The sequence below is a fragment of the Camarhynchus parvulus genome, chromosome 5, assembly GCF_901933205.1.
Source record: "Camarhynchus parvulus chromosome 5, STF_HiC, whole genome shotgun sequence".
Taxonomy (NCBI): domain Eukaryota; kingdom Metazoa; phylum Chordata; class Aves; order Passeriformes; family Thraupidae; genus Camarhynchus; species Camarhynchus parvulus.
In genome coordinates this window covers 15,666,300-15,689,693 of record NC_044575.1, presented here as the reverse complement: position 1 = coordinate 15,689,693, position 23,394 = coordinate 15,666,300, and the positions used below count along the sequence as shown (strand labels likewise).

The following is a 23,394-nucleotide window of genomic DNA, read 5'->3' as shown; positions in this document are numbered from 1 at the left end:
TGTGTAAATAACTCCTAAAAGGAGATTTTTGCAGTAGCATTTACATCAAGAAGGTTTTTTCTCTTTATATCATTTGTTTGTTTCCTCTTGTTGACAGAATATATTGATGGTGTTGCCTCCTACCTTAAGGAGCTGACATATGATAGAGTATACCAGCCCTAAATCCAGGCTGAAATTCTCCTCCTTCTATTTCCCTCAGTTTCTCCCTCATGTTGTGTTGGTTTCACTGGAAGTTGAAGATGTTCCTTTCCTGTCAGGACACTGCGGGCCTTCCATTCACCAGGAGAGGGCATCTAGGGTGGTCTAGAATACTGCAAGGATTGGATCTTGGATATGTGTGTTCTCCTGCCTGGGACAGGAAAACAAATTAAATTAATTAAAGTAAAACAGGTTGGATGCTATTCTGGATAAAAAGCAAATAATGGAGTGGGAAAGCTGTTATGGATAATTTAATTTACATTTTGATCCCTTCTTTACAGCCACAGGGACTTAAAACCAGAAAACCTACTGCTGGATGAAAAGAACAACATCCGGATAGCAGACTTCGGGATGGCATCGCTGCAGGTTGGAGACAGCTTGTTAGAAACCAGTTGTGGGTGAGTGTCTCAAAGCATATTACAAAACTGAGGGATAGATTCCAGACATAGAACTTATCTATAGAAAGGGTTTTAGTAAAGACCTGCAGTCCTATACACTGCACTGGTGTTTCCCAGCAAGACAGTAAATTTATATGGTGCATGTACTGTAGAAGAAGGCTGAAAAAAGGGGGATTTAGTGCTTTACAGTGCAAAGCAGGTCACTGCAGGTGTCACATACAGATATAAAAATCGAAGCTTTCAGGTTTGGCTTCATCTGCATATGCTGGTGTGTTTGCATTTACTGGCCATATAATTTTTGGAAACTGAAAGCAGAGGTTGACTGTTTTAAGAGGCTTTGAAAAAATATTAGGGGTAGAAAAATGTTCTTAAATGGAATTTGCATGTCCTCTGTATGCTGTCTGCTTGCATGCAGCTGTTCATATTCATGCTCAACACTGCTTCTGTCAGCTCCCATGCAGGAGTTACAGGGAGGAAGCAGGGTCCTTTGCAATGACAGGCAGGGCATGAATGCAGGTACAAAGAAGCCTGCCTGGAGGAATATTGTAGGGGCAGTATAAAGACATTTTCATGCAAATTCAGTCGCCTTCAGGCACCACTGGACCATGATCCCGATTCCCAGTGCCAAGGTGACTGTGCAGAGGTTGTGGCATTGAGCTGTAGCAAGGGCAGCAGCTGCATTGAGCTGCTGTAGCCTGGCACCACTACACCAGCTTTTAGCTGTGTTAATTTGTTTTAACAGCATGCACAGAAACCCGACAGTACCAGCAGATTTCCACTTCCTCCCATGCAGATTGATTTCTCTTGGCCATCGGTAATGTGATTCTGATGACTTCAGCCCAGGCCCATCCTCAGCTCGTTACAGTTCATGGGTTTTTTTGGTGTCTTCTCTGCACCAAGGCAGTTCAAGGTAGTCTTGGAGCCATTGTGGTTCCCTCTAAAGCCCAGCCACTGCCTCTCAGTCCTAGCTTTTGCTTTTCAAGTCATGAATAATGGATAGCAAAAGTGTTTGAAGTTCATTATATGATAGAATGCTGGTTGGTGAGTAAACCAAGACCCACCAGTTCTTTCCTGTGCATGTCAAGTCAATATCTGAGTTCTTAGCAGAACAGATGAAAAGCAAGGAGCTGTGATGCCAAGGTCAACTACAAGGACCTGCACTTGGGTAGGGAGACAGTCAGTATCATCAATGCAGGATGAGGGATTAAAGGAGCAGTGCTGCTGAAAGGGGCTTGGGGGTGCTGGTGGATGAAAGGCTGGATGTGACCCAGCAATGTGCACTTGCAGCCCAAAAAGCCAGACCTGTCCTGGGCTGCATCCAAAGCAGCATGGCCAGCAGGAAGAGGGAGGGGATGCTTCTGCTCTGCTGAGACCTGCGCTGCATCCAGCTTTGGGGATCCATAGCATAAGAAGGATATGAACCTGTCTGAGTGGGCCCAGAGGAGGCCATGAAGGTGGCTGGAGGGCTGTAACATCTTCCTTGTGAGGACAGACTGATAGAGTTGTGGTTATTCAGTCTAGAGAGAAAAGGCTCCAGAAGACCTTATTGCAAATTTTCAGTACTGAAAGGGGGACTATAAAACAGATGAAGACAGACTTTATGGCAGGACCTGTAGTGATGGGACAAGGGATAATTCTTTTAAGCTAAAACAAGGGTCAATGTGGATTAGATAAAAGGAAGAAGCTTTTTACATTGAGGGTGATAAAACGCTGAACAGGTTTCCCAGACAGGTGGTAGATTCCCCATCCCTGGAAACATTCAAGATCTGTTTGGATGGGGCTCTGAGAAACTTGATCTAGTTGAATGTATCCCTGCTCATTGCAGGGTCATTGGATTAGTTAAGTTTTAAAGATCACTTCCAATCCAAACCATTCTGTGATTCTGATTGCATCTGTTGATTGCAGCTTCTTTCAGACTTCCCTTCTAGATCAGGAAATGCAGTCCTCCCTGCAGTTGCCACAAAGCCTTTATACTCTCTAGAGAAAGTTGTTCCCCTTCCTTCCATGAGAAAAAAAAAACAGGAAGTATAAAAACCAACCCAGCCTCAATTGCCTTGTAGGATTTTTCATACTCCTCGGGAACCTCTCAGTAGGGTTCCTGCTCTTGTTAGCACCGAGCTCTGTTATCTGTATCTGGAGTCTCAAAGGGAGGCTTCCTTCCCATAAGCTGTGCTGGAATTCAAACCTGCATGCTTCAAGCAGATCCAGCTCCCACATTGTGGCCTTAAAATGCACTAATAAAGAAATCAATGGAACGGAAGAGATGTGCCTGTAATAAACAGAACACAGCAGCAATGCTATGATCTCCTGCCTTGCAGATGCATTTTAAGTGTGTTGCCAATCACTAGACCTCCATGTGAGCTATTACACCACTTCATTAATTCTCCTGGCATGCAGCCCAGCATGGCTGATACTGGTGTCGTGTGATCTCTTTGGTTTGGGGTGTGAAGGAAGGAAGGAAGGAAGGAATATATAACAATATGCCACACTGTTCACAGAGAAAAGTAATCCAGTTATGACTCCCTTTCCCTTGGAGCACATGCCATAACCAGTCTCAGAGCTTTTCAAGGCAACAGTTTTACCTACCCATGCAGTTGGTACTTTCAGCCAGCATGAAAAGGAACAAAACAGAGTGAATCATGGCTGAGATATTGAGCTTTAATGAGATGCTGCTCCGTGCACCCATAAGTTAACTTCGAGAATGGCTTTTCCGTACTGTGAACACTGATAATGAGATGAAACTGTAACATTTCCATTGACAGTCATGCAGGGAGTCTCCAGGTATTTCTGTCAGTCAGAGTGGGAGGCTCAGATGGGGTTGAGCTGTGTGATACAGCTAACTTTGTCAGTTCAGCGAAGCAGGGAGACTGCAGTCAAAAATTCTTTGCTATCACAAGTGAACTGCTAAGTTTAGTCCTAAGTTTGGGTAGTCTTCAGGTCACTGCAGAGTCTTGACTGGCATCATGAAGAGTAGCCTCATGTAGCCTGAGGTGTGATGTAATTGCATATCTCAGTCACTGTTTTCTGGGAGGTACTCCTTAGGCCTGCATGGTTTTCTGTAGCACTGATAGCACTGACAGACTACCTGGAGGACACAATAACAGTTCTGTGCAGATGTGTTTGTGTAGGAGGAGGCAAGGATGGACTTGCTGTTTCACTGACATAATTTGTCATTGACAGACTGCATGTTTGGCCTTGATTGTAATGAGTCTCCATTATAGAAATGTGTATTGTGTGAATCCTGCATATGCGCAGTGCAGAGGAATATGCTGTAGTTCTTTTTAGTGTTTTTAGACCCTTAAGGGGAAGAGGACCTGTGTATAAGCTCTGCAGGACTAATTCTGCTTATGGCAGAAATTGCTCTGCAAGGCAGTCTTACAGAGAGATGGTCCTTGAGATGCCAGAATAACACAGTGAGTCTCTGCATTCCTTCAGAAGCAGGGAGGGTCTGTCAGCTAGCAGCAGACAAGGAAGGAAGAGAAAGATGTGTTAGGCTGCTGCTTCTATTATTTTAGATTTCTTCAGCTCTTCTTCCTCTTCACCCATCCATGCAGAGACACTCCCCATCTCTTTCTCAGTGATTCTTCCTGGCATGCTGCCTTGCAGTGTTTCAGAACAGGAGAGGTTGTCCAATCCATCCTGGGTTGTCACTAGGCAAGAAGAGTGAGTGCCTTTTGGTTAAACCTCAGGTCTGAGACCCAGGTTATCTGAGCTTGATTTCTGTTTCTGTTGAAGACATCCATGGTGGTCTAGGACAAGATGCATTGCCCTTCTCTGCTTCAGTTCTCCATCTTAGCAAGTCATTGGTGTATCAGCAGACCTGTGGTGAGCAGATAATTCAGAGGGCAGATACACCTCCCTGTCCAAGCACCCTTTCTGATTTTAATTACATGACATGATGCTGCACATATTCTTTCTGCCTTATAATAAATGTGTACATATATCTAAAACTTAAGCAGTCATTGTTAGGGTTGCACATTTAAGCTCTTCAATTTGGAAATGCCAGAATTATTGCTTTTTACCCCATCTCATCAAGCGCTTCCATTTCCAGCACTCCATTCCTATCTCCTTTCTGATTTGTAGCACAGTCTAGCTGACTTGTCCCATTCATTTCTGCTCCATATTTGGCCCAAATCCCAGATTGTTTTCTCTTTTTTACTAGGTTCCAGGTCTAGTTTCTGTTACCTGGTTGTGTGAGTCAGTTGCTGCCAGTCCTAGATCTACTTCATTAGTTTTGCACTCAGTTTGTTTTTAAATTTGGCACCATGTGGTAACTCCACCCACAGCAGCTCAGTTGCAGATTAATAAAATTACTCTGTGAAGTGTTGCTGCTGCAGGTAGGATTTTGATCCTAATGGTCTCGAGAGTTTCTGCTAGTAAATGCAAATTGCAATTTTCTAGTGAAATGCAATGTTTCTATGATATAATTTCTAGGGAATGCAAATTAATACTCAGGTTTTCCCTTTGCAGGGGAGGATACTGGAATTTTTTCTCTTTTTTTTTAATATGGAAAAGTGTTTACTTAAAATTAGACTTAGATAGTGGAAGTGTTTCAGCCCAATCACAGCATGCATGCATACAAATACATGAAACCAGTCTGAGACAGACAAAAAGCAAGGAAAATTGTTGTTAAATTGAAAGTAAGTTACAAGGAGCTTAAAATGAGGATTATAAAGAGAAATACCAGACAACGTTATTAATGACCATTGGTACCAGCATCACCTATAATAAATACATCACAAGGTATGTTAAAAGAGCTTGCATTTTGCAAAATCAATCTCTGAGAATTTAAGATGTGCTTTTCTTCAGCTTGACAGTGTAGCATTTACTCAGCCTGTGCACATTAGGATATGCCTATTAACTACGAGGTTGTACAGATTTTTTTTCAACAAATCTTTGCCTCATTTGATGATTGGATGGTGTGTTTTTGTGAGTAAACAGCTATTTAATGTTTGGGTTTTCCTCATAATTTATTTTATGGATCCATTTATAACTTCTACTCGCTGCATTGAGGCCTTGCTATGAATGCTAGGTAGGATTTCATCACTGTGTCTTAGGTTTCCAAGTATTAATTATACTGTTTTCATATTATGTTTGCCACATTGATCTGGTTATCTCCATTTTTATGAGGACACGGGATTCTGCAAAATGAAACTCAAAATTGTCAACCAGTTTTGAGTGTACAGTTTGATGCTCTTGGGGCCCAATACCTCAGGATACTTGGTGCTTGATAACAGTCCTTTACTGGGCGAGCACAGCGCCTACCAACTGCACCTGCCACTCCACATGCTTGTAAATGCTGGAAATTAAACTTGGATGTGTAGCACTGTGATTCTGAAAACTGGGGAACATGCAACTCATAATTACCTGTGAACATCTCTGTTTAAGGCACCTGTTCATTTTCTGTCACAGAAGGATTCTCTGGCAGGCACAGTTTGATTCTCCCATGTGTTAATCAGCTGCATTCTTGCAAACTTGTCCTTATTGACACTAAAGTTCTCTCACATTGCTACTTCCCAGCTTCAGTCACAAGTAGAAAAGAGGCATTAGCTACATGTTCAACTGACTTACCTGCAGAGCACAGTGTAACATTTTCAACATTTTTTTTGCCAGTTCTTAACTTTGGGTACCTAATTTGGTAATCTTTATGCCCTTTTAATACAAGGGTCTGGTTAATTTTTAAAATTAAAACCTCTTAAAGGTTCCATGATTTAAAAACATGAACTGATAATTAATGAATTGATTTGCAGATTCCCCAAAAATATAATTACACCTGAGGAATAAACAGCTGTAAGATGGCTGAGGGCTAGATGGTGAGTTTTCTCATCCAAACGTAAATGACTGAGTTGAAGCTTTAATGGCAATCTAGCCCTCAGCCTTAACTACACCTACTACCTTAATTACAGCCTTACCTGCAGCTCCTGCCTTCACTGCAGCCCTGAGTGCCTACTGCTGCTGGAGCCTTTCGTTAGTGTCCCCCTGCCTCTCTTTGCTCTGTGATCCGCGGCTGTCGCTTTCTCTCTCGGAATGCCCGGGTCCTTCTCCTGAATTCCCTTTATCTATTTTGCTACTCCTCTGATCTTTCCCTTCATCTCAGCCCTTTGCTACCCAGCATGGGGGGAAAGCAGAGGCAGCCTTTTGCTCTAGTGGGTAACTCCTGCCTCTGAAAGCCATCTTGGAGACAGTGATTAAGAGAAGGGAAAGAAGGACTCTAGAATCCAGCAACAGCAAAAACAGCCAGATGTGTGAGGATTTCTCTGCAGCTGTACCACGTCCTATATCAAGGTAACTTCATGCCTTGAAGAATAAATATAATAATAAAATAAAATAATAATAAAAACAGAGGAAAGGAGATTTCTTGTTCCTCCCTCTGCAGAAACTCTGCATCTGCCTGTGAGGTCTAAAGGATGGCCCTCAAAGCAGGTTTTCTTCTTCCCCAAATAATACCATCTTAAGGCATGGGACGAAAGACTGAGGTATGGACGCTCATCTTTACTGAGACGTGGGGACCCATCAGGCAGTGTAACACATTATTTGTCTCAATGTGGAGTAGGATCACACAGCTTTTCCTGTCATTCTTGGTCAACCAACCACTTTTCTGGCAAAGCAGTTACTGTGTGTTCCCAGATAAACCATATGTGCCCAATGGATTTGTGTGCGTGCAGTGCCGGTCTCTCTAACCCATGTAAAAAAACCTAACTCACAGGCACATCACATCTGCACTGAAGATATGGCCATGGTTGTCTCAGATCTACTGCAGCTGCACAAGATCTTGATGTGCACAGATCAAGAACTACTTTTCTAGTTTCTCAGAAGAAATTCAAAAAAGATACATCAAGAATACATACATTTCTTTCTGCATGTTTGACTTAACTGTCCCGAGCTGTCCTGGATTTCACCATTCCTCTCTTGTCTTATTTCCTCTTGTTTAAATCCCATGTAAATGCTCTAAGGTCCCCTAAGATCCTTAAGATTATTGTGTCCTAGAGTCACAACTGTGAATGACCATTCAGAGAGCCCTTCCTGCCCTGGGCAGACTAGCCTTGGAAAATCCCCATCACCCTGGAAATAAACAGTGCCAACATTGCTGCTTTTTTGCAGTGGTACCCGCAGGCAGCAACTCTTTCTTGATCTTGCTGAGCGATATATTTATTTGTTATCAAGGGCAGACTGGGGCTTTTGCTGTAGCAGAATGATGAGGAGGTGGCCTAGAGGAAGGGACAGGGAATGTTGCTCTTGACACATCTATATTGAATAATTAGTGATAAGAGCCAAAGAAATATTCATGACTCTGTAGAAAGATAAATAGATTTTTGATTAAATTTGAGTTTTGTCTTAACAGCAGTTGAAGTTGCTGTGTGATTGGTAGCATGGAAATGAGGTTTTTATGGATTCTGGCTGACTGGAGGATCCCTTTTAAAGCTGTTAGCCAAGATAATGCTGCAGATATCTAGCTAGTGTGTGCTGGCAAGAATTCAGAATGGCAATGCCAGAAACCTGTGCTCTCTGGGCAGTTGCAATGCAGCTGTTGAATGATTTAATCAATCCAACTTGTTCAAAGGATTTATTATAACATTTTCTCCACCCAGACTCTTAGACTTTTGCAGGATTTCAGTGGTGCCTTTTAAGATCTATGGCACATTCCACTGCAGTTCAGCAGACTTCAGGAAGGAAAACACTTCAAGGACATTTGCTAGTGGGACACATAAATACCTATGTACATATCTTGAGTTCTTCACAACACTTACATTCTTTTTTTCAAGGATGGTAGCACAGGAAGCTTTCAAGGTGGTCGCACTGCTCAGCACCCACAGTTAAGAGTTCTGAAATCCTTGTTGGAGTCATAATATACAAATAAAAATTCAGGAACACTCTGCAAATTGAGATACTAACTCTTCCAGTGCACTTCAGTGCCATTGCCATCCAAAAAGGATTGTGTTGAACTGTACAGGATGCCATGCAGGATTTGACAAATCTGGCTAAAGTTTCTAGGTCAGCCACAGGCACCACCTGTAGTAGCCATTTAATGTACTCTGTGTGTTCATGACTCACACAGAGAGGCAGCTGTACCTTGCAGAACCTAAAATACATGTGAGAGTAAGAAATTCAAACATGCTAAGTGATGGGAGCTTGACAGTTACCTAGAATGTGTCTGCACTCCTTTTACCCCCCCATATATTTCCCAAACCTAATGTGATGTACAAAACATGTTAGAACCAGCCTTTCTGTTCTGAGGTGACTAAGCTGAGCAAATATCCTTGATCTATGCAAGTCTTGTACTCTTTTTGCTACCATGGGTTTTTCCCCAAATTCCAGTTGCATTACTATGTTCCCTGCAGTTCCCACACTGCCCTCCTTCAGTATTCTGTGAAAGCAGTTCAGCACTAGTGAGAGTTGTGCTTGTCAGGCCTGAGCTGTAGTCCCAGTGGTGGTGCTGCTCCTTACTTGTGCTTTGTGTGTGCCTTAGGGATGGCCTGTACCCTCTACTCCACTGTTAGATACAAGAAAAAGACAACATCACTAGTCAAGCATTCTCTCAAGAATAATTTGTCTTCTAAAAGCTTGCAAAATCATGTGTTAGTCCAGTGTTGTGACTTTTTGTGGTTTAGACTTTGAGGTTTTGGAAAGAATAGGCGTAGTGCAGGTCTTGGTTTGCCATAAAGAGGCAAATTCACAGGAAACAATGTATTTTGGAAGTTTGGGAGCTCGTTCATAACATTAAGCTATTCAGTTTCTCACTCTGGCCTCACTCTCTCTCTTGTAGTGTGAAAACTGCAGTCGCATTGCTCTTGCTTTAGTCAGAAGAGTAGACTCATGGTGAGGTTCTGGTCACCTTTTTTCAGACAGGCCAGCTGCAGCTTTTAAAAATGTTAAGTAACCTTGTCCATGTTTCCATGGCTGTCAGTACAGAGCTACACAGAGAGCCTGGGTAGTCTGTCCTACCCACTAGACACAAGACTGTTCTTTCTAGTCTTCCAATGAGCAGCTCCATCCAGCTCTCTGAGGGAGGTTCTGGCTTTCATTAGCTGTTTTGACTCTTGAACCAAGGTTTTTAAAATGTGTTCTAAACTAAGGCACTACTGAGCAACCAGACTGGTTAGAATACCTGTGAATAGCCCATCTCTTAAATGGGCCCAGGATTGGTGTTGTATTAAATATTGGATTAAGCTGCTGGATTCCACTTTTTCTGAAATTTGTGAGGGATCAACTGCATTTCTCTCTCCTCATTGAAGCTTTGCTGTCAAGGTAGCTGCACTCCCAAGTGTACCCTGAGTTTATTGTCATGCTCTGCCAAAAGCTGTGATACCAAATCAGGGCGTTCCGTGCCCATGGGATGATATTTTGCCACAAGATAATGTATTGTGTATGGAAATTCAATTAATGGGCTGTCTCACTGGGCATTAATATAGGATCCTAGCACAAAGCTAACCTCGCTGTGCTTCTGGTTTGCTCATTACTTTGTGAGACAGGTATTGCCCAGCCATGATTGCATTTGTCACACAAGAAACACATGCACAAATGAAGACAGGCTCAGGGACTGCTGGGAGGTGTCAGTATAAACAATAGCATGATTTGCACACGTGTTTCAGACAGTTTGCATCCCTTTTACTTGTCAAGTTACTTTAATGAAGGCTATAAAATAAATAGCCATGGCTATAATCTTTAGGAATTAAAATTATTACCTGGCAAGTTGAAGTAATTAACTCTTCTCAGCCAGGAATCAAACAAGAGATATATGGGTAGAAGGATGTGAAAAGAATATATTAACTCACCAGGTAATAGTGCTACTGTCCATCCCTTTTTGTTTTTTTAGAGAAAAAGAAAAGGCATATTGCAATCATGTATTGGCAGCTTTTGTGACCACTGGTGTAAATTAGAGTCATCTTAGCAGAAGAGACACCAGACGTGGTTTAGGGATGCATCTGTCTTTTTTCCTGTAAAAAACTTTGCAATGTGGGTCCTCCTTTTAGTTAGATACAAGGCCAAGTGATGGGGTTAGAGAGCTGGAATTTTATACTCGCAGAATGTGCCTCGTCTTCCCTTTGTTCCTTGCTTTTAAGAAATTCATAGCAGGGCCATAGAGTTTTAAATTATGTTAGTTCTTGGCCATTTTCTGAGTTTGTCAGAAGTATGTTCTTGTTGAGGTAAGGAAAAATGTGCTGGTTTGCGCACTTGTATTCTGTATAAGCAAATCTATCATCATTCTGCTAAACAAAATGGAAATGCACATAACCATAAATACTGGGCTGTTACATGCTCATTTGACTGTATTTTATCTTTCAGATCACCACATTATGCTTGTCCTGAAGTCATCCGGGTAAGTTGGTTAATATTAGTGTGCATAAATGCCTTTTTTGAAGCGTCCCTTGTTGCAAGTACACAGATAGATCCTCTGTACAAGAAATCTGCCCAAAGCAGAAGGAAAGAAAAGGACAAAAGAAACCTAAATAGAGTTTTGTTTGTTTGGGTCAGCCCTGAATCAAGCCACATTGGGAAATAATTGTTATTCTCACAGTACTTTTGCACCATGTGATCAGACAGAAGTACAGGAGCCTGACTTAATTTGATCTTTTGACCCAAGGGACATAGTCCCCTCAGCTTTCCTGTCTCTGATGTAGCTGTCATCTCAGTAAAAAAGCTGGGGTTGACTGTCAGTGTTGTTGGTTTCCACTAAACAATATTTTTCCCCTCTGCTTTCCCTTTGTCCTCTGAAAATAATTATCCAAGATTTCAGTGCCCAGGATTGCCCTCTTCCAAAGCATGTCTCTACTGTAAAGTCAAACAGGAAGCCCACAGGAGAGGCTGGCCAGACAACACTATGAGTTTGCAAATAGCATGGCTGGTGACAAGCTCCCTGAAGAACCAGGGCAAAGAAACACACCTTCTAGATGTCCTTAATGCACCTGTTACTCTGTTTAAATGCCAGATAATTTGTGAGTTGTCAAGCATTCCTGCTCTGCTCCCACTTCTGAGCCTTTCCTCACAGATCCCAGATAAGACTACAAGCTGATGTTCACAAAAATTCATTTAGCCGGCTGTGTAGTGGCTTCCTCCTAGTTGGGAAGGCCAACTTGGGAAGCAGGTAGCTGAACTGAAACGTGGGGTTTCCCATTCCCCCTCTCTCATTCGTCAAGGATAAGTAATTCATTTGCTAGTGATTGGTCTTTTGAACCTCTGTGTCTTTGCTGCACAGGGAGAAAAATATGATGGAAGGAAAGCAGACGTCTGGAGCTGCGGAGTCATTTTGTTTGCGTTGCTAGTGGTGAGTCATCTTCCTTGCAGTAGCCTTTAAAAAGAAAATAAGAATCTGAAAGTACTGCTGTATTTAATAGCAATTCTATTGACATCATGTATGGATGGTTTTTTTTAGTCCTCTATTTTTGTATCTCTCAGTGGCATCCTTTCCTCTTATTTCTACATCAGCCCCAAAGGAAAAGCATGTGGAATATTTCACTGCTTCTTTGAAACACTGTTGCCCTGCACAGGAGAACATAGACAGGCATCAAAAAACTTGTCTCTGTAAATGCTCTTTGTTGTTTTGTGATGTTGCACCACATTTTTTGATGGGTAAGGATGTGTAGGGTTACAACTCCAGGATACAGAGAGTGTCAAAAGTCGTCCTTCATGGGATCAAGATATGGCTGGGTTTGGGATGTGTTCACTTTATTCTGCTGTATGTATATATGTGCTTCAGCAGGTATATGCATACATTAACTGCAGTATTTTTTCAAGGAAGGACTTGAGAACCTCATCTTTGTTTCATGCAAGCAGTGAGCTACATTTTAATTTGGTACACATGGGAATATAAAACTGAGCCAGTAGTACAAAGTTTAAATTAGTTTCCATCTGGCTTGGTAATACTTTAAGTGTTCAAAATATGCCATCGTCTAACTTACCCTTCTTTTGATCAGAATTTCAATTCTCTGTGGAATTTATTCTGAAATGAAGTTCTATTATAACACTCCTAAACATCCAGCAAATGGGTGTCCAGCTGAAGGCAGATAGGCTCGGCATTTGTTACCGATTTCCACAGTATAATGTAGGAAAATATAGTTTATGTTAATACAAGCATAAACCATGTGCAGGTAAAATACTCTATATGAATATAGGTTTTATTTGAATGTTAAGTGCTTTATATCTGTAATAGTTCATCTGATCATCTATAATTATAAAAGTAACAAGCCTGAAGTAAAATTATGATATTTTTGTACATTTATCAGTAAACCTAATTGCTTCACTTAAACGTTTTATTTTGGAAAAAGCACTTGTACAGTGTAAAATGAGATAAATTCTGGATATTATTTTTGTTTAAATACTTTTAAATTTTAGAGGTTTTTTGTATCGGAGGATATGCTGATTCTTTTTTAATTGTTCAAATCAGAATACCTTAAAGTAATTTCAGTATGACGCTTTAATTCCCCTTAACCAATCTTACTCCTTTTTTTCTTTTTAGTCATTACAATTCACTGACATTTTTGGAATTTTAATTTTTTTATCTTGATGTTGCATTGGAAGAATTTTAACTGTCACACTAGGTAGCACCTGGTTATCTCTTACTGAGCAGTTACTTTCATAGCTGATAAAATAGAAGTGTATAATGAGCTCTTAATATAACTTCTTGAATTCGTAAGAACAGAAGAGAGAATGTGTCAAGATGGTTCAGATTTGTCGAGCAGGCTTTTCATTTTCAGGGGGATTCTCTGTCAAGCTTGGGTGTCTGTTTCTGCATCTTCATCTGTTCCTACATACACACATGAGCCTGAAGAATTATTGAAATAAGTCTATTATTGATGGAAAGTGCAGAGCTCGCCAGTTAATTATGTCAGGACAAACCCTGCAAAAACTATCAAGATATGATAGCAGATGGTAGTAATAAAGGAGATGTAGTTGTTACCTTCAGGAAATGCCACACAGCATCCTTTTTGACTTCATCAGGGCTTAAATTGCATTAGCCAAAGTACTGAACTATCAGAATTGATTTTCCTTTAAGTCTGGAATGGATAGGAAAAGTGCAGGTAGCTCTGGAGGTTGGTTACAGAAGTCAGGGAGAGGCTCTGCCTTCAAGGCCTCTGGAATGAACAAACACCAGTAAGCAGTGCCCAGTCGTGGCTGCCATCAGGTGGCTTCCTGAGGCTGCTGTAAATGGAGCTGTTGTTCTCCCTAAATCATAGACACAGGATTGTTTATACAGATGCGCTACTCACTGTAGTAAGAGCAGTGCCAGAGCTGGCAACTTAAAACTTCATTATCACAGCAGCTGACAACTTGCAGCTTCCCACAAACCATCCTGGAAATCAAGGAAGCTCAGCACCTACTAGAATTAGGCAGTGAAAGAAGGAAGTGAGAATATCTAGGAAGGTGCAGACTTGCTATAAAAGGGTATCAGCTGCAGTCAGTAGAGTTATCCTAAAGATTTCAACTTCTCTTTTTCCTTTTTGTCCTTGCAGCAAGGATAGGTCTTTTTACTGCTTTTTGTGGCAAGCTGATGATCTATTCAAAATGTAGTTTCAGCTAAAAAAACTTCAAGCCATTCATGTAAGTGAGCTACAGTAGGGAAGCAATAGGAACTGATGACCTGACCACAGCATGGGAACTGGATGGAGTATATTAAACAGGTGGAATGTCTGCTGCTTCCAAAGGCTAATGTTGGTTGGGGTTTCTTTCAGCTGTGTCATTTTAATGCTCCATCAGAAAGAGCATGTTCTTTACTGGAAGTCTCTCAAAAGCTGTTCACCTCCTTTTCAATGTCTGCAATAAATGTGTCTCAGGAAGATTAAAAATAAGGAGACGATAAACATTGCTGCTGTGAAAGTATGCCCAGGAGGAATACCAGCAGATCAAAAGCTTGAATAGAATTTAAGTGAATCCACGCATCTTTGGTGAATTTGCCTGGAAAGGCAATTTCATATTTTATATTTTACTTTATACTGGTAGTCATTTTCTAATTAAAGGTCTAATAAAAAGAACAATGTCCTCAGTTTTGTCTCCTGTGTTAGAGGAAATACAGCAGCACTAAGAAATTTTGTCTTTTCAGTGGATAAAAGGTTTTTTTACTCATAATAATATATTATGAGCTGACTTCCTCTTTTCCATTCTCTCACCTGCTTATCCTGGCTTTTCTCCTTTGGCCATCTCCAGTTCTCTCCCATTGACTGCTCTGTCCCATCCCTGCAGGGTGCCCTGCCTTTCGATGACGACAACTTGCGGCAACTGCTGGAGAAGGTGAAGCGTGGAGTGTTCCACATGCCCCATTTTATCCCCCCTGACTGTCAGAATCTTTTGCGGGGGATGATTGAAGTGGATGCCTCGAAACGTCTCACGGTAAGGAGGCTTTGTGAACAAGGCTTCATTTCTTACTTTGTTGCAGGAATGGTTGAGCAGCTACAGTAACTTGGTGATCTGATGGCATTCCTATGTGTTTCCTCCTGAGCAAAGGAGTGGAGTTGGTGGAGTCTTTGGGAAGAAGTTAGTTACCATCTCTTTTGAGTCATAAGGACAGATTACTTTTGTGTTTTTTCTGTAGCCTCCTGATTCCCTTCCATATGTAACACTGGGCATTTAGGAGATATCCCTCATAGCTCATCACAGAACTACCAGCCCATTCACACCTTTTGGAGTCCACCTGAGTTGTCAGTTTCTTCTCTCTGATACAGCAGTTTGCTGGGGGCATGGTGTAAGTATTTGAAGGTCACAGATGTTAGGACTAGTATTTGAAGCTTTGCCATTAAACAGAGTGTGATTTTCTTACATTTCTGACAGAAGTGTTGGCTTCTCACTTCAGGCCACATAAGCTGCATTGCACTCTATCCTGCATTTGCTCTGCATTATCCTTTAGCAGCCTTCAGAGCAAGTGTCTGCCAGTCTGCTCTTTCATCCTGTGCCCTGTGGTCCTGAGCACTGTTTGTCCCACAGTGTTGAGCTCCTGGCATTCAGCTCTGAGTCTGCAGCTAGGGTACATCCCATCACTACAACAGAGACCCTGCAAGAGTAAGGACTGTGTAGTGATTGTATCCTTTACTAACGTTGTGTTAATGTTTTAGGGAATTAAAAAACATTGGCAATTAAAATAATTTTGGAAAGTAAGATTGCCTGCTTGTCAGTGGAGGCGTATGCCTTTATGGGTAGATTGCCCCTGTAAATCCTATTGTCAGGCCTTGGTGATGATTTTATACAGATTTACTAAGCTCACAGATTCTGAGTGGGAGTATGTATAAAGAAATGTAAATTTAAAACTCCTCCTGGTTCTTCAGTCTGCTAAAATATTTATAAATAAACTCTCAGATCACTGGTTGGCCTCTCTGCTGAGATTGGTAACAACAGCATCAGTCTGTGCCAGCTGTGACCATGCTCTTGGGATGCAGACACCTCTCTGCTAAGAAGTTAACTGAAACTCCCTTCACAACTCCCTACAATAGGACCTGACATCTGGGTTTTTCTTTCATTTATTACCAGTCCAGGTCATGCTCTATTTGGTGGCATAGGGGAAAAGTTAATGTTATTTCTAGTATTTTGCAAACCCAGTAGCCATCACATTTTGCAGAACATAAATAGCACTGATTGGAAAAAAAATGGCACCTTAAAAGACCTTTTTTAAACAGATTTTTAAAGAAAGAAATAACATTTTCACAAGTATATTCACAGAAAGAACACTGCAGAGGTTAGAGCAATATCCTGAGAGATGAGACAGCTGTTCTTCATGGCCAAGAAAATCACAAAGTCCCTCTCAAGCTTAGCTTCCTTTCCATGATGTAAACATACCAGCTTCTCTCTTGTTTTGTTGGGGTTTTTTCCTCAAAAAAGTGCCGATGGTCAGAGTATGTTAGGGAGCAGGTCATCAAGTGCTAGATCCTTCTTCAGATTGCTCTGAATTTTTCCACAGGGCAGAGACAGATCCTAAATCATTTGAGTTGTGCAATACAGCTGGGAATGTACATGCATAGGAGAGAAAGCAGTTGAGGTAATTCAAGGTCTCAGAGTGACACTCATCCCCCTCCCTTTCTTGATCAAAATTAACCTCTTCCTTAGGGAGGGAAAAAAAAAAACCCAGATCAGGTAGTTATTGGCACACACTAACCATTGAATTATGAATAAGAATTTGAAATAATACATATTAAAGAGCTCAGAGCTGGGAGGAAGAAAGGTTGGTGCTTTGTTATTAGCTGCAGTCTTTTTTTCATTATTTGAGGGTCTGTGGTTTTGCTGTCCCTGCTGCTGTCACACTCCTGTGCTGTTAGTGAGCTGTTTGCTTTGACTGCCAGGCAGAAGGGAGCTCTTTGTTTACTGCACAGGAGCTGGGAATGTAGAGTTCATTCTGAGGAGACAGCTGAATTCTATTTTAGCTTTGTCCTATGAAAAAGAGTATAAACATGGGTTTATTTGGAAGCCTCTATTCCTAGAAAATATCTCACTTGAATCAATTTGATATTTATACAAAGATGTGAGCAAAATTGCAGCTTGGGTACAATAAGCACAGATGTAGCTGTTACCATTACTGATCATTTGCTCAATACCTCACTAGTGAATTCAGCAGAAAAATATAGTGAAATGTAAGGTAACTAAAATTTTTTTCTTTCATTTTTCACTTCCCCTCTCTGCTTTGTTCCTCTTTTTTTTGATTTGTGTCTCTTTTCATCCAACTGCATTTCCCTCCCTGCAGTAATTGCCATTTCACAGCACACCCACACCTTCCCCAGTCCATCTGTTAAAATGATCAACAAAAACAGAACCAGCATTCACGTTTAACTGTCATCATTTGTTTCAGTGTTGGAGCTTGAGAAGATTAATGGAGGGGAGGGTACTCAGAATTATTGTTGCTGGCCCTTTCCAGCCTTAAGAAGCAGGCATTACCTTTCTTTGGATATGATTCATTTGTGGGAACAAGACTTTATTATTTCTTAGGAGAATATTGTTCACACTCACCAGGTGTTACGTAGCCTCAAATATGTTTAAAGGGACATCCTTGACCACTCTCATTTACTGGGCCTGTTTTACTAAACATGCTGTGAAATAAAAGAATTTGTGTTTTTCTTTCATTAAATATAAATTTTTCATTAAAAGCTGATCCTAGCTCCTGGTGATGGTATTTCTGACCACCCATATTTATGAAAGGTGAAGTCAAACAAAGAATGAATAGTAAGATGATCAGCATTTGAAAGAGTCTGCCTGAATAGCATGGCCTAAAAGAGCTTCAGTTAATGTACACAGATAATGTCTAAGAAAGGTTGTACTGGTCATCTGCATATTCATTAGAGGTAATTACTAGGGAGAGAAGGATTATTTAAGGTAAAGGAAGATACTGGCACAAAACCAAAGATATGTCAAATGGCCTTAAAGGAAAGTGGGCTAGAAGCAAGAAGAATTTTAGGCATATCTGTGGGGTTCTGGGACAGCCTTCTAGTAGGAATAGTGTCAGGAGGGAAAAGTGAAGTAGTAATAAAGTTTGAGAAGGCTTAAGGGAGGTGTGCTCTGGGTGCCTAAAGTACTGCAGGATGAGGTTTCTTTTAGTTATGTGCTCTTCAAATGATTCAGCATTGCTACAGCAGAGAATTTCATCTCTTGTGGTAGAAACCAGTTGCACTCTCAGCCAATATTTTCTTCTCCAGAAAGACAAAGGGCAGAGGCACTTTTCTTTTAAAGATGGATTAGCACTATTGAAATTTTTTTTCTAGAGCAAGGTGGATCCGAGCAGATATTGCAGAATAAGCTATTCCAATAAAGCTGCTACTGTTCTAGCATTGACATCTTATACTAGAGTAGAATGACTTGTTTTCTATGTTGACTGTACACACAGGTGGAAATACCTATCCCTGAATATTACCTAAAAATTCCTTGAATTGCACGTACTTTCAGAATCTCCTCTCTGCTTTCTGATGTTGTGTTTTCTCGGATCTGATGCTAATGATGCTATGCAGAATCTAAAGAATATTAAGAAATGAAGAAGGGAAAACTCACCTGATTCATTTCTGTAGAAGGTCTTATGGTAAGGTGCCTATTCCATAATATAAATTTTCTCAGTTTACAACCTATAGAATGGAGGCAATTGACCAATTGATGCATTTAGGCTGCCAAGGGCCTGTTCATGCCCCATGGACATAGGACAGTGATACTTGCCCTTGTCATGGTCCCTGGAGGCTGCTTTAGTACAGCTGCTGCTGCTGAAATGGATACTGGTTTTACCAGTGCTGTTTGGACTGCCAGCCTGAACCCTGTCGCCAAGAAAAGCCACGGGGTTTTTGTGTCTTGACATTACACAGTAGGTTTAAAGCTCAGACTAGGGGATCTTCTGGATGAAGAAGATTCATTTGAGGTGTGGGTGCACAGATGGGTTTGAGGCTGGTCTCCTCCCGGACAGGGAAGTTTGAAATTTGACATGAGTTTAAGTTCAGAAGCCCTCATCTATATCCACAGACTTTGAGAAAATTTTTCTTCAGGGCAGAACTTTTTAGCTTGGCAAGTGCTCTGCTGAGATCAGTGCCGAGGATGTAGACAGCGCTGCCTTGTTTTCCATCTGCCTGTCTGTCTCCATCTGTTGTTCCCTGCCTTAGAATTCAGACGTAAGCTCTTTGTGGGAGGAGACCTCTTTTACTGATGAGCTTGTGCAGCTCTGTATCACAGTGGGTCTGTCATCTGTGAGAGAGGCTCCTCGATGCTTCTTCAGTGTACAGGTTTAGTATTTGGAAGTATTTTTACGTAAAACCATGACAAAGGAATTCTCCCTCTCCTTCCATAACAGCATCTTAGCCTGCAGAAATTTCTGACTGTGCATGTGCAGTGGATCTGAGCATGTTTTGTTATTTCAGAGATGATGTCATGAGACAGTTGCCTGCAGTGACTAGGAGACATTAGGAAACAGCATTTTTACAACTTCCATAAAATGGTATTAAACTTGGCAAACTCATGTGCAAACAGCAAGAAAAACCCTCTGGGAAAGGTTGTTAAATGCCTTCGTCACTTAAACGCATTTAAACATTGTGTTTAAATGAAGGCAGGAGTGAGATTAGCTCCCACTGTGTATCTCCCTCCCCTGCACTGCACAGTAGAAAGTGTACAGACTTCTCCTTGTCAAAACCAATCGCCCTCCCATAACCCTCCTGTCACTTTAATGCAGACAAAAAGCAACAAAGCATTAATTAATTACCTTTAAAACAGTACTGAAGATGTTGGCAGCAGCAAGCACACGTCTAATAACATTTCAATGCAATTACATTTGAATCAGCATGGGAAATCGGTTTGTAGGATACTTTTCATATCTGGGATATCCCAGCATATTTCAGTAGTGGTTTTGATGTGGATTGAATGGCAGATGTGTGGGTAAACAGCAGCCATGAGAGTTATCATACACCTTCAGATGTGTATCAAGGTGCCATGGGGCAACTCTTTCAGAAAAATGCTGTGTGTTGATTAGTTTGAAGGAGGTTGATCAGCAGGGGCAAGCAGTAGTCATTTGACATCTTCTCTGAAGGAACCCAGAGGCTCTGTGACTAAGACATGGACTGGTGACCCTCTTTTCTTTCCCCTCTCTAGCTCAGAAATTGAAGTGCTGTTGTCTGCTTTGCCATGGCATTTCTGCATATCACAGGCACACAGAAGCACAGTGTCCCACAGAGACAAAAAATGCAGCAAGAGAAGCAAGCATGAAAGAGACTTGGACATTGCATAGCTGTATCATCTGCATCTTGTCTGAAATCATTAATCTCTCTAACCCTCCATGTGGTTTATGGGAAATAATGAGTAGATGTGGTTTTACCAGCACAGGAGGCACAGTTCACCCCTTAGCAGATCCTCACAGAACTATACATCTGTTAAGAAATAATTCTAAAATCCTGCCCCATGGAAGCTGTACAAAATAGGCTCTCCTTATGTTCTGTGATTGAACCTCAGCTTGCGCAGAACCAGAAGGAAGAGGGCTGTGTCTCCAGGCTGTTGGGGGAACTCCCAAATCATATCTTCATCTCAACGGGCGATGACAGTGTGTCAGGAATTCTCCGCCTTGCTCCTAAGAGTGCAGGGGTTAGAGGACTGCCTAATGCAAAGGAATTGTGATGAAGGGGAGTTACTGTGGCAGGCTGATGCCATGGCTGGAAGCTGTGCCAGTCTGCCTGGGCCGCTGGAAGTGTGTGCTGGGGGCATTGGTGCTGCTTAGAAGACAGATATGTGAGTGCCAGCTGCACCTGTGGTTGCAGTGTTGATGCAGTCTGGGGTTTACAGGAGGCTGTTTGTGTCCCACACTGTTCCCTCCAGCCTCCTGTCATGCTTTTATAGGCTGCATTCCATTGTTTCTTTGTTTTCAGGAAAAGCTCCGACTCACTTTAAAAAATGATCTCATATATAGCCAAACTCATGTCTTACTGGTTTCCCAGACACGGAGCTGTTCCATAGCACAAAGGTCTCTGATTCCTTGCTCTCTGTGGCAAACACTTTGTATCTTTGAGATTTTGTTGTTTGCCTGTTCCTTATTTTTTATTTTCTTTTTATTTCTTTTTCTCTCTGATTCTAATTATTGTGGAAGTGGAATGTAATAAGAGCAGGACAGCTGTCGCCATTCTTCCTCACCATTGTAATGGGTCTGAGATTTCCTCTCATAGGAGTTTTCTTCCAGCTCTCTCCTGTCTTTCCCCTGAAAGTTGCACAAATGTGAGCCCATATGCAGTGAGTATGCATTTTGTTCTGCACCTACAAAGGTGCTGCATACTGATGAATATAAAAAACATTGCCCACATAAAAAATAACCCCTGGACATCTAAGAAAAGTTATTTTCTGCTGTGATGATTAAAACAAAACATATTTGGAAGGTTTTGCTGAAAGTATGTCATATGAACCTTCTGTTCTCTCTGCTGTTAAGGGTTTCTCTTGGAGAAATCATACTGCCTTCTTCTCCTGTGGTTGTGGGAAAAGATATCATTGTAATGTTGGTGGAATCTGCCTTCCATAGGTGGTCATGGCTACTTTCAGCTTTAATCAGTCCTTCATTGCATAGTGAAATTCTCATGTCTAGAACAGGAAAGAGGGAAGTAAAACAAATTCGTGGTCTCATGTTCAGGTGCAGAATTAGTAAATTGCATAGAACCTTATTCTGGTTGGTCCTTAGATTTTGATGATAAATGTGAAGCCAATCTAGAATGCGTCCTGTATCCAGGAAGGTCACACCACAGATGCACAAATTATTTTGTTTATTATCTGTTTGAACCTATTTTCTTCTTTCTTCCTCTTTCTTTTCCTCCAAAACAAAACTAGAAATGCAATTTAAGGATAAAGGATCAGCTATTATGCACATACAAAAAGGAGCAGTTAGATTACAGAGGGAAGGACTTGGGAAGGGAAAAGCTTGAATTTCCAAAACAGTTACCTGTGAAGCTTTGCACTTAGCATTTGCCTGGGATTTGCTCCTGACTGATGAATTATGTCTGGAATTACAGTGCCATTTCCAGTGGGATGGGTATTTATTCCAGTAGGATGAGTAGCTCTTTATGCAGCATAAAGTTTCTGTTGTATGCATATGTCCATCTCTGAAATTTTGGATTTACTTGAATAAGCCTTGAATAAGGATGACTTGTAGAGTTGCCTTTTCTATTTACAGCACTAATTCCTTGTTTTCTTTTCCTTTACAGCTAGAACATATTCAGAAACACATATGGTATATGTAAGTAACTTTTAAAAAAAATTTTTGCATACATTTATTGTTGATTCTGGTATTCTACTGTTCTGTGAAGAGACCACTAGAAGAGTGAGACTGGAGTTTGAAAGCAGGTTTCACATACGTGAGAAAAAGAGGCAGAGAACTGAAAAACATCTGATTTTTTATTTTTCTACCCTTTCCTACTCATATAATTGCATTTATATGTACCAATTCAGGAACATGTTTTGTACAATGACTAACAGCTGTTTGAAATAAGACAGTCCAGCAACTTGCTGTGTTAAAGAGATACCTGCAGGTGATCAGCAAAAAAATACCCGCCTAGCAACTATATTTAGTTTGCCATCCAAGTGCTACAGACAATCCCTTGTAATACCTTCTTGACAAGAAAGCTTTCATTTGTTCCTTCTTGGCATCTTGGCTTTTCTCTGAAGTAGAAACAAAAATGATTATATTGATAAGTAAGCACCTGTGAGCAAGAGCTTCCCTTTCTCATAATCCCACTCCTTTTTCATAGCAAGCTATGAGGCTGTTTCTGACCTTGTAACCTGTTGATGTGAGTACTTCTGTGACTTGATTAAAAACAGCAGTCCTGACAGTGAAACAGGAGGTCTGTGAAAAAAGTACTTACTTGTCTGGTGGTTTGGGTGTAAGGAAGATTGATGGCTTTTAAAAGTGACCTTGCTCTTTGTGTAGCCTTAGTAGTATTTCAAGAAGCCTAAGTAAATAAACTTTTTCTACTATGATATCCTAATCAAATTAAGGAGAATACTTCACATAATAAACAAGGAAATTATGCTTGGATACATTTCCCAGGTGGGTGATAAGGGAAGTCCTACCTTCATAATCCTGTCATTACTCTTGAGAAGTACTAAAGGACGATGTGAACTGATATATAAGCCTGTCACCATGAAAAAAAAACCCACTTTTTCTTTATTTGTTTTGTTTTCTCTAATTCTATTTTATGGGCCATGTTCACCTCTGGATTTATATGACTTCAGTAGGACCTGAGGGGGTTCAACATTTTGTTGAATAGCTAAGAATAAAATTGGAACTAAGAAAAAACTTAGTTTACCTGAAATAGTGGCAGCACTCTGCCTATGGCTTTTCCATGTTCTCTTCAGTTACCAGACATGGCACCTTTTTAAACCAAAGTACTGGAGC

At 41.0% G+C, this 23,394-nt stretch overlaps 1 protein-coding gene across 10 annotated transcripts in view; it reads left to right on the top strand.

Moving 5' to 3' along the window:
* Positions 1-23,394, top strand: part of BRSK2 (BR serine/threonine kinase 2) — a 304,432-nt gene that overhangs the window by 220,915 nt on the left and 60,123 nt on the right. For all 10 annotated transcript variants that reach the window (XM_030948597.1, XM_030948596.1, XM_030948605.1 and 7 more), the window contains 5 exons: positions 480-596; positions 10,881-10,914; positions 11,791-11,859; positions 14,772-14,918; positions 22,205-22,236. In XM_030948597.1, the coding sequence (XP_030804457.1) occupies positions 480-596; positions 10,881-10,914; positions 11,791-11,859; positions 14,772-14,918; positions 22,205-22,236 (399 nt within the window). The remainder of the gene's footprint in view (positions 1-479; positions 597-10,880; positions 10,915-11,790; positions 11,860-14,771; positions 14,919-22,204; positions 22,237-23,394) is intronic.